The sequence below is a fragment of the Babylonia areolata genome, chromosome 23, assembly GCF_041734735.1.
Source record: "Babylonia areolata isolate BAREFJ2019XMU chromosome 23, ASM4173473v1, whole genome shotgun sequence".
NCBI classification, from domain to species: Eukaryota; Metazoa; Mollusca; class Gastropoda; order Neogastropoda; family Buccinidae; genus Babylonia; species Babylonia areolata.
The window spans coordinates 53,012,603-53,027,602 of record NC_134898.1 but is presented as its reverse complement, the minus strand read 5'-3'; the positions used below and the strand labels follow the sequence as shown (position 1 = coordinate 53,027,602).

The 15,000-nt window shown below is 43.7% G+C and overlaps 2 protein-coding genes across 2 annotated transcripts in view; one reads left to right on the top strand and one right to left on the bottom strand.

Moving 5' to 3' along the window:
• The window catches only part of LOC143298254 (uncharacterized), a 7,878-nt gene extending 1,586 nt beyond the window's left edge, over positions 1-6,292 (top strand). Inside the window, exon 2 of the mRNA XM_076611068.1 lies at positions 5,711-6,292. Within this exon, the coding sequence (XP_076467183.1) occupies positions 5,846-6,292 (447 nt within the window). The 5' untranslated portion in view covers positions 5,711-5,845. The remainder of the gene's footprint in view (positions 1-5,710) is intronic.
• Positions 1-15,000, bottom strand: part of LOC143297716 (uncharacterized) — a 49,740-nt gene that overhangs the window by 29,492 nt on the left and 5,248 nt on the right. The gene's annotated exons all lie outside the window — the stretch shown is intronic.

Here is a 15,000-nt window from a genome sequence, read left to right as displayed (position 1 = left end):
CTGAACATCAAGTGGCAAGACAAGACCCCAGACACAGAGGTGCTCGCAAAAGCCACCCTTCCCAGCATCTTCACCATCCTGATGCAGTCCCAGCTTCGCTGGGCTGGACACGTGGCGCGCATGCCAGACCATCGGCTGCCCAAAAGGCTCTTCTATGGCGAGCTGCAACAAGGGAAGAGATCACACGGAGGTCAGAAGAAGCGCTTCAGAGATACTCTGAAAGTCTCTCTGAAAGCGTTTGATATCAACCCTGACTCCTGGGAGGAATCTGCAGTGGACCGTGACAAATGGCGTGCTGCTGTGCACAAAGGCGCCAAGTTGTGCGAGGCCAACAGGACTGCTGCAGCTGTTCAGAAGAGGCAGGCCAGAAAGTCACGGGCAAACAAGCTCCCTGACAATGGTATGCCTGTCTTTGTCTGCCCAAACTGTCAGCGAACATTTCGTGCGCAGATTGGACTATTCAGCCATCTGCGCATTCACAGATAGATTCATTTGCATCCTCCCCCCCACCCCACCACCACCCTTCCCCCATCCCCCAGCTGGATGACAACGATGGTCATCATCGATCTCGATGGACACACACCACACTGTCCTGAGTTGTATTGTACTATGCTATATTGAACTGTATTTTTAGTGTACAATGCTGTACTGCACTGTATCGTACACATGCACACACACACACACACACACACACACACACACACACACACGCACACACACACACACACACACGCACACACACACACACACACGCACACACACACACAAGCGAAAGATCTCTCTCTCTCTCTCTCTCTCTCTCTCTCTCTGTTGTTTTACTGGGAACACTGAGAAAGTTATTACATGACACCCCCACCTACCCCTGCTCCGCCCCTCATCTTGTTTTTATGTATGGCATTGGCAAAATGGTATTTAGGACAGTCGCACTCTTTTCTGTAGGACATTCTAGAAATATACAGAAAAAATAATAATAAAAAGAGCAGTCGCTAAATGCTATGCGGAGAGAGAGAGAGAAAGAGAGAGAGCGAGGGGGGGGGGGCGGGGGCAGTGTGATGTGTGCTAATTAACTTTCAGCTTCTCGTGGACTGGTGGTGGGAAGTCTGTATTTCAGTGAGAGATACGGAGGAGAGGTTCTGTCTGTATTTCAGTGAGAGATACGGAGGAGAGGCTCTGTCTGTATTTCAGTGAGAGATACGGAGGAGAGGTTCTGTCTGTATTTCAGTGAGAGATACGGAGGAGAGGTTCTGTCTGTATTTCAGTGAGAGATACGGAGGAGAGGCTCTGTCTGTATTTCAGTGAGAGATACGGAGGAGAGGTTCTGTCTGTATTTCAGTGAGAGATACGGAGGAGAGGTTCTGTCTGTATTTCAGTGAGAGATACGGAGGAGAGGCTCTGTCTGTATTTCAGTGAGAGATACGGAGGAGAGGCTCTGTCTGTATTTCAGTGAGAGATACGGAGGAGAGGTTCTGTCTGTATTTCAGTGAGAGATACGGAGGAGAGGTTCTGTCTGTATTTCAGTGAGAGATACGGAGGAGAGGCTCTGTCTGTATTTCAGTGAGAGATACGGAGGAGAGGCTCTGTCTGTATTTCAGTGAGAGATACGGAGGAGAGGCTCTGTCTGTATTTCAGTGAGAGATACGGAGGAGAGGTTCTGTCTGTATTTCAGTGAGAGATACGGAGGAGAGGCTCTGTCTGTATTTCAGTGAGAGATACGGAGGAGAGGCTCTGTCTGTATTTCAGTGAGAGATACGGAGGAGAGGTTCTGTCTGTATTTCAGTGAGAGATACGGAGGAGAGGTTCTGTCTGTATTTCAGTGAGAGATACGGAGGAGAGGCTCTGTCTGTATTTCAGTGAGAGATACGGAGGAGAGGCTCTGTCTGTATTTCAGTGAGAGATACGGAGGAGAGGTTCTGTCTGTATTTCAGTGAGAGATACGGAGGAGAGGTTCTGTCTGTATTTCAGTGAGAGATACGGAGGAGAGGCTCTGTCTGTATTTCAGTGAGAGATACGGAGGAGAGGCTCTGTCTGTATTTCAGTGAGAGATACGGAGGAGAGGCTCTGTCTGTATTTCAGTGAGAGATACGGAGGAGAGGTTCTGTCTGTATTTCAGTGAGAGATACGGAGGAGAGGCTCTGTCTGTATTTCAGTGAGAGATACGGAGGAGAGGTTCTGTCTGTATTTCAGTGAGAGATACGGAGGAGAGGTTCTGTCTGTATTTCAGTGAGAGATACGGAGGAGAGGCTCTGTCTGTATTTCAGTGAGAGATACGGAGGAGAGGCTCTGTCTGTATTTCAGTGAGAGATACGGAGGAGAGGCTCTGTCTGTATTTCAGTGAGAGATACGGAGGAGAGGTTCTGTCTGTATTTCAGTGAGAGATACGGAGGAGAGGCGTGGACGGACACAAAAACAGAGTGAGAAGGGGAGGAGGAAGTAGAGAGAGAGAGAGACAGAGAATGATGGGGGGGGGGGGGGAAGAGACAGAAACACGGACAAATAAAGTCAGAGAGACAGAGACAAAGATACAGAGACTCAGATACAGAGAGACAGAGAGACAGACAGGCCGACTCATAATAGATACAGAGAGTCACAAACAGACAGAGACAGAGTTAGACATAGACTCACTGAGACACACACACACACACACACACACACACACACACACACACACACACACACACACACACACACACACACACACACACACACACACACACACACATGGGTGCACAGAGAGACAGAAACAGAGACAGAGACAGACACTTGCAGAGAGAGAGAGAGAGACACGGAGACACAGAGTCATAGAGACAGAAACAAAGAAAGACAGAGACAGAGACAGAGAGACCGAAAGACAGAGAAGAGACAGAGACAAACTGGAGGGGGTGGGGTGGGGGTTGAGAGTGAGAGAGAGAGAGAGAGAGAGAGAGAGACGGAGACAGACAGACAGACAGACAGACAGAGAGTGAACAGAGAAATGGCAATGCTCGGTAACATAATTATTTGCATTGGCCTGGCCAGTCAAAGAGGTTGGTAAGCCGCTAGTCGTGCCTCCACCCACACAAACACAGCGACTGGCATGGACACCCTTCACTTGATCCCCTTCCATAGCAACAGCCGCTGAGTTCTGTCTGTCTCTGCCTTGATGACGACTTCAAATGGAAGAGCAATGAGGCTAGTGGAGTTAGGGATTTATGCAACAACGAAGAGTGGTCATCGTCTCCATTTACAAGGTACACAACTTCAAGTCAATGCTGCTTATGCTACCGATTCAGTTAGCTAGCACACAGGTAAGTAAAATTAAGGTACATTGGAACAAACCCAACCACTTCCTCAAAAAAAGACTCTCCGGGCTTGTCCCTATACCGATCATTTGACATGTGCATACAGCGGCAATGACAGAAGAAATGTGCAAACATACTTCACCTTTTATTCAAGCAGACATGCTTAGCCTTTTGGTCCTATAAATGCTGTACAGAATATACGGACAATACGGAACAAACACATGGTTTGCCTCGATGGACATCTTGACTCGAAACGAATGAACAATGAGAAGAGAGTTACCGGTCTTTACTGGTGTTTATGATAACAAAAGTGAAGTCAAGCTAACTTTATCATCCCCCGAACGAAATAACCATGTGGATGTGCAGCTTATGATATACAACCATAAGATATTCACTAAAAAGACGTGTACGTGTGAAAACAACAAAATCAGATCAAAGTACATCGACATATAATTCAAAACGGTTTACATGTTTAAGAACAATTAACAGTTAATCAAAACGGTGAATGGATAAATGAACATGTCAATTAACTGATTAATCAATCAACTGACCAGTCAGTCAGATAAAACAAATGTCTTTGATTGGATAGAATAAATATGTTCAAGATTTTTTACACCAAACCTTCACCTTCTCTCTCACACACACACACACACACACACACACACACACACACACATTTTATATATATATATATAGAGAGAGAGAGAGAGAGAGAGAGATGAAATGAATAGATGAATATGAGGCAGGCAGACGGACAGACACACAGACAAAAAGAATGGATCACAGGGAGAGCAAGAAAATTCAGTTGGCTAACTATTCATTGCTTTTCTCCCAGCCGGCACCAGGAGAGACCTCGGTTATACAATCCTGTACAAACATACCCAGAAAGCCTTCGTAATACCATTTCCGGATACCGCCATTAGGAACGCTTTTTTTGCCCCCCCCCCCCCCCCTTCACCCCCTCTCTCTCTCTCTCTCTCTCCAAGGACAGATTGGAGGAACAGGACATGCTTAAAATCTTAATCCTTGAATGAAAAACATTCTGAGTTCTGACGACGGGTAATAGCGGCCAGGCAGCAAGTCTGTGAATCTCTGCGGGAGTTTTTTTTTTGCGGCGTGTGGAGTTGTGCTGGACTGTTGCAAGAAAGTATTGTGAGCAGAGTGTCAGTAAAGGATCAGAGATAGTAGAGTTGGTGAAACATGGTCGACTTAGTGACTTGGGGGGAGGGGGGGGGGCAGCTATCGGTGTTTTTGTTTTTGTGGTGGAGTGCAATCTGGGTCATGTTTGCAAGGAAAGAGGTCACGTCAAAGTGAGCAGGTGATCGATGACACAAACAGTGCAGCATGCTTCTCATCGACTGATGTTTGCGTCGGTTTTGTTTTCGTTTGCACTGCCGTTGCATTGCTTTGTAGTTTTTGTTGCAATGTTTGGACATTCGAATCTTTTGGCAATGCATGTCTTATGAGGCACGGAGGTGTATGGGGAACCATTTCGAGTGCAGAGGAGGGTGTGTTTGTCAGTGGCAGTGTGTGTCATCTCGCTCTGCACGTGCCAGTGCTTCTTTCTGCTTGCTGTGTCCTACACGCCGTGTTGTCACTGCGTAGGTTGTTGCTTAGCGGCGATGTGGAAACAAACCCTGGCCCCAACACTGACGGACAGACAGACCCCAAAGTTGAATCTGACAAAGTGACGAACACAGAGACTGCAGGTGACGAAATGATAAACAAATTGATGCAAGCCCTGCAACAGCGGTTCAATGAACAGACACTACTGATAAGAAGTGATCTTGGAGAAATAAAGGAGGATCTAGGTCAAGTAAAACAACAATGCCAAGAAATAAACAGACGATGTGACAGACTGGAGAGAGATCAGAGGTACCTGACAGATGCAGTGACGGACATGACAGCAGATATTCAACAACTGTTTACAGAATCAAATGACGGAAAAGAAGAATTACGACAAATTTCAAATACGATTCATGAACTGAGACATGAAGTCGAACAATTAAAATCGGACACGGACAAATTAGAAGACTTCTCGCGCAGAGACAACTTGAGATTTTATGGCACTCCCCATGCAGGACCAAGCGAAACCTTTGACACGTGTGCCAGTACCGTAGTTGACATACTGAACAGCACTGACGGACCGAAACCTTGGACGACTGACGACATTACACGGGCACACCGAACAGGACAAGCACGACCCATGATTGTACGATTTACGAGATGGAGAGACAAGATGACAATCCTCACTAACAGAGACATGCGACAAAGACTGCAGGAAAAAGGGGTGAGGGTGGCCAATGACATGACAAAAGCACAAGCACAGATCGTTGGCAGGGCAAGGAGTGAAGGCAAAAGGGCATATTTCCGCAAAGGTCAGCTGGTAGTAGAACCCAGGGTCTTTGATCAGCGATCATAATTATGCGCAGGTTGTTGGGGGTGGAGGTGGTGTTGATCAACATGCTAGAGCTCCAGTGCACTGTGTTCCTGTTGGGAACGCAGTGGGCGTGTCAGCCTCGGCCAATCAACGGGGCTATTCCCCTCGCCTTGTCAGTGAGGAGGTGATGACGTCATCAGCTGACACCTCCACGCAGAACGGAACGGACAGTGTGAGCACACCCCCACCCCCCTCTTCACCTTCTCGCACACGTGCAACCCAGGACCAGCGGCAGCGTGACGGCAGCGATGAGAGTGGACACGGGGACTTCCCACGTGACGTCGGAACCAGTTCAGCGGGTGAAAGACGCGGGTCAGCCAGAGGCAGCGGGGGTTTCCCGGGCGCTGAGTGTCACAGTGGCAGTGACACACGTGCAACACGTGGAGGCCTGTATCAGGCAGGCAGATGGGGATGCACGCTTACCTGGGGAACCAGCCACACAAGTCTCCCGTTGGTTCGGCTCGCGGCAGAGGGAGAGGTGGCAGTGGCAGTGACAGGCACCTGCCTCGAGCGTGACAAGGAAGCCACAGGACAGGCCCGACCATCCACATCAGTGGAAGTTCTTGAACTATAATGTAGAAAACTTGTATAGTAAATTAAAGGATGTTTCTTTTATGAACTATGTAAATAAATTCGATTTTTTTTTGCCTCACTGAATGTTTTCTTGATCCTTCATTTGATTTCAGTAATGTGTTTACCGATTATGTTAAGTTTTATGCACCAGTAAAAAAGTTATCTTTGCAGGTGCAGAAAGTGTCTGACAGAGAGTGTCAAAGAAATAAGGTTGGAATGTGATAATGCTATAGCTATTAAAGTGGACAAGACTGTATTTTGTTGAGATAAAGATTTTGTTATTGTTGCTTGTTATGTTGTACTTGAAGGTCCTGCATACAATGATAAAATGATTAAGGATGTTGTATTGATATTGGAGGAATCACTGTTGAATCAGTTTGAAAAAGATGATGTTTACTTTATGATATTTGGTGATTTGAATGCCAGAACAGGTCAAAAACAAGCTGAACCTGAAGAAATGTCAAATTATATTGGTGATATGAAGTGTGACAGTATGGATGAAGATAATTGTGCACGTTGTTTAAAAGACGAAATGGTTAATAATTTTGGTAAAACATTGTTGGACTTGTGTTTCATACTTGATTTGATTATTTTGAATGGTTTTTGTAACGGTGACAAAGATGGCGAATATACGTTTGTGTCACCTAATGGATGTAGCGTGATTGATTATTTTCTTATTCCTAGTGATTTGCTACTTTGCTTTGATTCGCATGTTGGTGATTGTGTGGATTCGTGGCATTTGCCAGTTGAGGTAACATGGAAAAGGGCCCATAGTGACTTTGGTGTTACAAACCCAAAGAAAGAGTATGAAGAAAAAATTGTATGGTCAGATGACAATGCTAATATTTATAAAAATGAACTTGATAGTGATGAATTTTATGACAGTTTGCAGAAGGCTTTTCAATTATAATACGTTAACGTGAATGACAGTTTAAACCAATTTGTTACTGCTTTATATGGAGCTGCTGCATGTATGGTTCGACGAGTGGAACATGGAAGGAAAAAAGTGAATGATTGGCTTGATGATGAATGTGTACGAAAGAAAAAGGGAGTTAAAAGGTTGTTGAAAATATTAGAGATGTAAAACAGAACAGGATGAGCCAGAGAAAAGACAAGCATATGCTGCAGCACTAAAAGAATATGTTAAACTGAGAAAAACAAAAGAACGAGAATTTGAAAATAACAGATTAAAAAAACTAAAAGATTCAGTCAGTGACTCTAAGACATTTTGGTCAGTAATAAGATCCGTAAATAGAAAAGCTGTTGTGTGTAACAACATCTCCATGGTGCAATGGCATGATCACTTCTTTAGGGTTTTGAATGATTTCGACAATACTGTAATACAAAAAGAAGAAAATTTATTGGAAGCAGAAGATGAGCTTGAGCCATTGTTTAATGATCATATATCTAAAGAAGAAGTTGTTGCTAGTATCAGACATCTAAAATTAGGAAAAAGTGCAGGACCTGACAAAACTGTTGGAGAAATGCTGAGGTGTGCAAATTCTGCTGTGATTGATTTCCTTGTTATGTTATTTAATCAGCTGTTTGAAAATGGTACGTTTCCTTTGGAGTGGGCAAAATCTATTATTATTCCTATCCACAAAAAAGGAGATGTTAACAACCCAGATAATTATCGTGAAGTATCACTCACAAGTATTTTAAGTAAAGTTTACACTCATATCTTAAATAAGAGGCTTACTAAATGGGCTGAAAATGAAGAAAAAAAATAATCGAAGAACAAGCTGGTTTTAGAGCTAACTATAGTACCATAGACCACATACTTACATTAAGTTCATTGGTACAGAAATATCTTCTATGTAATACGAAACTTTATGTTGCTTTTGTGGACTTCAAGAAGGCCTTTGATTCTGTTAATTGAAATGCATTGTGGAATGTATTGCGTAAAAGTGGTGTGAAAGGTAAACTGTACATGGCACTTAAAGGTGTTTATAATTCTGTACTTGCGTGTGTGCGCGTGAAGGGTGTTTATTCTGATTAATTTGAATGTCCAAATGGAGTGAAACAGGGATGTCTTCTGAGCCCGCAGATGTTTCCTTTACATATATATATATATATATATATATATATATATATATATATATATATATATATATATATATATATATATATATATATATATATATATATATATATATATATATAAATGAACTGGCTGTGGAATTATCCAATAGAGGCAGACATGGTATACAATTAATTCCTGGAGCTACTGAGGTTTTCTTATTACTGTTTGCTGATGATGTCATTCTTTTATCTGGAACAGTAATAGGTTTGCAAAATCAACTAAACGCTTTAGAAGAAGAAGCAGATCCCTTAAGTTTGACAGTAAATTTGGATAAAACTAATGTTATGGTCTTTAGGATGGGTGGACACCTGTCACTACATGAAAGATGGCTTTATAAGAATACAGAACTTAAAGTGGTGAATTCATACAAATACTTAGGAATGATATTCTCAACTAAATTAAGGCTGAATTATGCATGGGAAGAATCTTGTAGTAAGGGGAAAAAGGGTGTAATCGAAATTTTGAAGACGTTACGAAGGCTCAACTCATTTGATTGCTGTATATTTTGGAAATTATTTGATTCACAGATTGAAACCTTTACTTACATATGGAGCAGAAATGTGGGGACTAAGTGTAAATAAGCAGATTGAGAAAGTGCATACATATGCAGTTAAACGCTTCTTAAATGTACCAATACATTCATCTAATACAGTGTTATACAGAGAAACAGGAAGGTACCCTTTGTATAAAAAAAATTGTAAAGTGCATTAAATACTGATTGAAACTGTTGAAGCTTCCACAAACACGCTTATGCAGGCAGGCCTATGATACGATGTATATTCAAATGGATTTAGGGAAAGAGAATTGGGCTTATAGAGTAAACAAAGTTTTATCAGAATATGGTTTTGGAATTGTGTGGTTGTCACAGGGAGTAGGAAACGAGCAGCAATTTATATCAAAATTTAAAGACAGACTTATTTGTTCTTTTCAACAAAACTGGCACTCCGATGTGGAAACAAAAGAAAAATATAGTTGGTTTTTCTTATTTAAAAACGTATTTCAACCTGAAAATTTTCTAAGTACCATTACAGATAAATGGCACAGAATAAGTTATGCAAGATTTTGATTAAGGACACTTGGTTTCAACGCCAATAAGAAATGGTTTGAACCTGGGATTTCTGTAGAATTACCATGCCCATCATGTGGCTCACAAATTGAAGATGAGAAACACTTTTTGTTTGAGTGTAAAGCTTATGAACTTTGGCAGAAAATCCGGTGCGGGGCCCCTAAGGTGGTTGGATGGCAAACTTTGACACTTTTCGGCAGCTCCTGCGGCCGCGTTGGCACCAAAACGTAACAGCCTTGCTGTTCCTTTGGATCTGTCAGCGAGGTGGAGAGGGGGGACAAGCTGCATGGGCAACAGCTTGTCTTCCATATTACATTGCCCAGGCTTATATCCGTCCATCCATCCACAAACACCTTGCACCTACAACCTGGAGAGGACACTCCAGCTTCGCTACTAGCACTAGCGTCGGAACAACACGTGAAGCAACAGTTACCGGTTATAAGTTAGCGCTCAACTGGCGTAGAGCCGACGCCAGGGGTTTTTGACGGTGGGAGGGACCTTCACGTCCCAATGGACAGCTACCGCCCACCCAAGCTGTGCAGCCCCCAGCCAATTAGATGCTGTCCCGCCACGACCTGCCTTCTGCTATGGGTGTATGAAGATTAGGAGAATATCCGACAAGCAGGTCGTTAATTTCCGCACCAGGCAAAAAGAAAACTTCAAGAAACGGATCAACAATGAAACTGGCCTGTTGGAATGTCCGGACAATGATGCCTGGGCTCTCCCAAGATCTGCAAGACATCAGCGACGCCAGAAAGACGGCCATCATAAACAGCGAGCTGAAGAGACAAAATGTGGACATTGCCACTCTGCAGGAAACACGGCTGGCTGACTCAGGAACACTAAAGGAGAGGGACTACACCTTCTGGCAAGGAAAGAGCTCTGATGCCCCAAGAGAGTACGGAGTGGGCTTTGCAGTCAGGAACAGCCTGTTGAACATGATCGAACCAGGCATCCTCTGCACACAGTCCTCTGTCAGTGCTGGAATGAGGGAGCTGTACCGCAGGACATGAGGGACGCCAAGATCATCACCCTGTACAAAATCAAGGGTGAAAGGAGCGACTGCAACAACTACAGAGGCATCTCGCTTCTCAACATTGTAGGCAAAGTCTACGCTCAGGTCCTCCTAATCCGCCTGCAGAAACTGGCCGAACGCGTTTACCCGGAATCACAGTGCGGTTTCCGAGCAGAGAGATCCACGGTAGACATGATCTTCTCCCTTCGCCAAATCCAGGAGAAGTGCAGAGAGCAGAGGATGCCCCTGTATGTCGCATTCATTGACCTCACCAAGGCCTTTGACCTAGTCAGCAGAGACGGCCTTTTCAGGGCTCTCCGAAAGATCGGCTGCCTCCCCAAACTGCACAGCTTGATTGAGTCCTTCCACTCCAACATGAAAGGGACGGTGCAGTTTAATGGTAACCTCTCCAAGCCCTTCGATGAAAGCAGTGGTGTCAAACAAGGCTGCGTCCTTACCCCCACGCTATTTGGAATCTTCTTTGCTCTTCTCCTGAGGCATGCGTTCAGCACAGCGCAAGAAGGGATCTACCTGCGGACGAGATTAGATGGCAGGCTCTTCAATCTCGCCCGCCTCAGAGCAAGGACAAAAGTCCTCGAAGCCCTCATCAGAGACATGCTTTTTGCCGATGATGCCGCAGTTGTGACCCACACTCAGCGGGACTTGCAGTCACTAATGGACCGCTTCTACCAGGCCTGCAAAGATTTCGGTCTGACCATCAGTCTCAAGAAGACAAACGTCCTAGGCCAAGACACGCCATCTCCACCAGCCATCACCATTGATGACTACGAGCTTGAAGCCATCCATCAATTCACTTACCTTGGGTTCACCATCACCGACAACCTCTCCCTTGACACTGAGATCGACAAGAGGATCAGGAAGGCAGCCACAACGCTAGCCCGCCTCACACAAAGAGTGTGGATAAATCCCAAGCTGACCACGAACACAAAGATGGCTGTATATAACGCCTGCGTCCTCAGCACCTTGCTGTATGGCAGTGAGGCGTGGACTACACATGCTCGTCAGGAGAAAAGGCTCAATACCCTCCACCTGAGAAGCCTACGGCGCATACTCGACCTCTCCTGGCAAGACAAGGTGACAAACACCGAAGTCCTGACTCGCGCTGGCCTCCCGACAATGTATACCATGCTGAGACAGCGTCGGCTGCGCTGGCTGGGCTACGTTCGCCGCATGTAAGATGGTCGCATCCAAAAAGATATCCTTTATGGAGAGCTCGCCATGGAGCAGAGAAGCATCGGCCGCCCACAGCTGAGATACAAAGACGTTTGCAAACGTGACATGAAGGCGCTTGAGATCAACACTGACCTTGCAGATGACCGCAACAGCTGGAGAAGCACTCTCAACAAAAACAAAAAAAGACGTACAGAAATGAACTTGTGAGAAATTTAAACACAGCAATGGAGCACGACCCCCAAAAAGTTTGGAAAATACTATCTGAACTGAAAAATGCAGATAGTTCTACTCAACCGCAGAGACACACATTATCTGCAGGTAAATGGGTTAATCATTTAGAAAACTTGATAAGTAGTAAAGTACCCGTTGATAAAGGTAGGAAAGAACACGTACAAAAAGAACTTGATAGAATAAAACAGACTATGCCAGCGTTTGTCCTGGACAGTCCTTTTACGATGACCGAAATAATGAGAGCCGTAAAGAGTCCCAAGACCAATAAAGCCCCCGGTAAAGACGGAATTACAAGCGAAATGCTCAAAGCAAGCATGTCCAGCATCAGTGCTACTGTATGCAAGTTATTCAATGCCATATTTCAGACTGGTATTTATCCCAGTCAGTGGAAAGACGGAATAAATGTTCCTATCTTTAAAAGTGGAGACCCAACCAATCCTAACAATTATCGGGGTATAACACTCAACAGCACCTTTGGAAAACTGTTTTGTCAAGTTATCAACAGAAGAACTGAAACATACCTAGAACAAAATGAGTTACTAATAAAAGAGCAGGCTGGTTTCATAAGGCATTCTAGAACCACTGATCACATATTCATCCTGAAAAAGATAATTGACAACACCATAAATAAAAGAAATGGACGTCTCTACAGCTGTTTTGTTGATTTTAATAAGGCTTTTGACAATATATGGCATGATGCACTTCTTATGAAACTAAACAAAATTGGGATAAATGGAAAATGTTTCCACATTATAAAAGAGATGTACCAAAATTCAACTGTATGTGGTACATCAAACGACGGGTTCACAGATTCTATCGCAGTTAAAAAGGAGTGCTTCAGGGAAATGTTATTAGCCCCACGCTATTCAATATTTTCATTAATGACATAAGAGAATATATACACGATGACACCTCATCATACATCAACGAAACAACCAAGACTCAAATCCCTTATCTGTTATATGCGGATGACATTGTGATGCTCTCGACAACAAAAGTAGGACTACAAAACAAACTGGACCAACTACATGAATACTGTCTGCAATGGGGGCTTAAAATCAACAGGGACAAAACAAAAGTAGTAATTTTCACAAAAAACGACCCCAAAATACCAGTGCTCTTTTCATGTGGCGATAACTGCATCGAAACGACGGATAGATACAAATACTTGGGAGTTATTTTTCATAAGAGTGGAAATTTTCACCTTGCTGAAGACCACTTAGCCAAACAAGGACATAAAGCAGCGCATGCTCTGAAACGCAGTGTGCGAAGGAAAGAAGTAAAAATGGATGTAATGACGCAACTGTTTGACATTTTAGTCACCCCAATTCTCAGTTACGGCGCTGAGGTGTGGTTTCCATTCAATCAAACTGCAACAAACTTCTCCACGCCCTCTATGCTGTTTAACCAATTTGATGTCTTTCTCTCCGCAAAATGCCCATCAGAAAATGTACATGTCAACTTCTGTAGGAGCTTAATGGGCGTACACAAAAGATCAATTAAGATACCAGTCCTGGCAGAGCTGGGCAGATACCCCATTTCTCTGACCGCAGTGTGTCAGGTCATCTCATTTTGGGTAGACATCATAGAATCAAAAGAAGATAGCTATTTGAGGCAAGCATATGATGATATGTTATCGATGAACTCATTGGAAAAAGTCCCTTGGCTTAACTTTATCAAAAAGATACTGGTTTCAATTGGATTCTCCCACGTGTGGGAGACCCAAGGCACACTCAACATTAAGCGACTAAAATATTCTGTCATGAATAAACTACAGGATAAATATGTTAAATCTTGGAACAGCACAAAGAACGGGACCATTTCAAGGCTCTCCTTTTATTGCACAATTGCAAACACTTATACATTACAACCTTACCTGATCAGCTGCAAAAATACTAAACACAGAGGAGCACTATGTCGATTGCGAATAAGTGCACATGAACTTGAAATTGAGCGTGGACGTCACTCCAACGTAACTAGGAAAGACCGGCTATGTAAATCATGTGGAGTTATAGAGGATGAACTGCATTTTCTGGACAAGTGTATAGTGTGTACTCACTTGAGATCTCGCCTACTTGTGACAGTTAATTCCCAGTCTTCGAATCATTGGCCAGATGGCACTGACAACACAATAATCCAAAGGCCGAGTTCTCTGTTGCCACAAAATTATTTCCAACCAGAACTGGCAAAATACATAATTATATGAATGCTTTAAAGTTCGCAGTCCATAACTATGTCTTATGGAATATCCCGCATGTGCTCACAACTTATTGCTTTTACTTTTTGTTTGCTTGTTGTGTTTAGTTTATGGTGTCCATAATTCCTATGATGGTTTTACGACAATTAAATGAGTTCTGAGTTCTGAGTTCTCTCAAGAATCAGCTACGGATTGGTGAGGACAAACTGTCAGCTGCTACAGCAGAAAAGCGAGCTCGCAGAAAAGGAACGGCAGCCAACAGACCAGCATCAGCTTACACATGTGACCGCTGCGACAGAGACTGTCTATCTCGCATCGGTCTCTACAATCACAGGCGACGCTGCTTGGTCCAAGCAGACAGCCCAATTAGACATTAGGTCGGATATACTCTATCCATGGTCAGCCGTGACCGCTTGGTCCAAGCAGACAGCCCAATTAGACATTAGGTCGGATATACTCTATCCATGGTCAGCCGTGACCGCTTGGTCCAAGCAGACAGCCCAATTAGACATTAGGTCGGATATACTCTATCCATGGTCAGCCGTGACTGAAGGAGGCCTACTACTACAAAGCTTATGATGAGTTGAGAGAGAAATGTACATTTTTTGAAGTAGGTATAGCCGAAATGCACAACATTGTTTCTGTTTTATCGTCTGAGGATGAAATAATGATTACATCGATTGCAAATTTTAATGCAGAAGCGCAAAAAATAAGACAAGGACTTGTTATCCACGGGCAAAATAATGTATTATAAGGCAGTTTACCATAGTTGACTGAATGCTGACATAGACAAGGACTTGTTATCCACGGGCAAAATAATGTATTTACCATAGTTGACTGAATGCTGACATGTTCTGGATTGAAAGCAGGGAGTACATGAAGTTATGTATGTGAGAGGATGGTCCAATTTTCTTTTCTTTTTT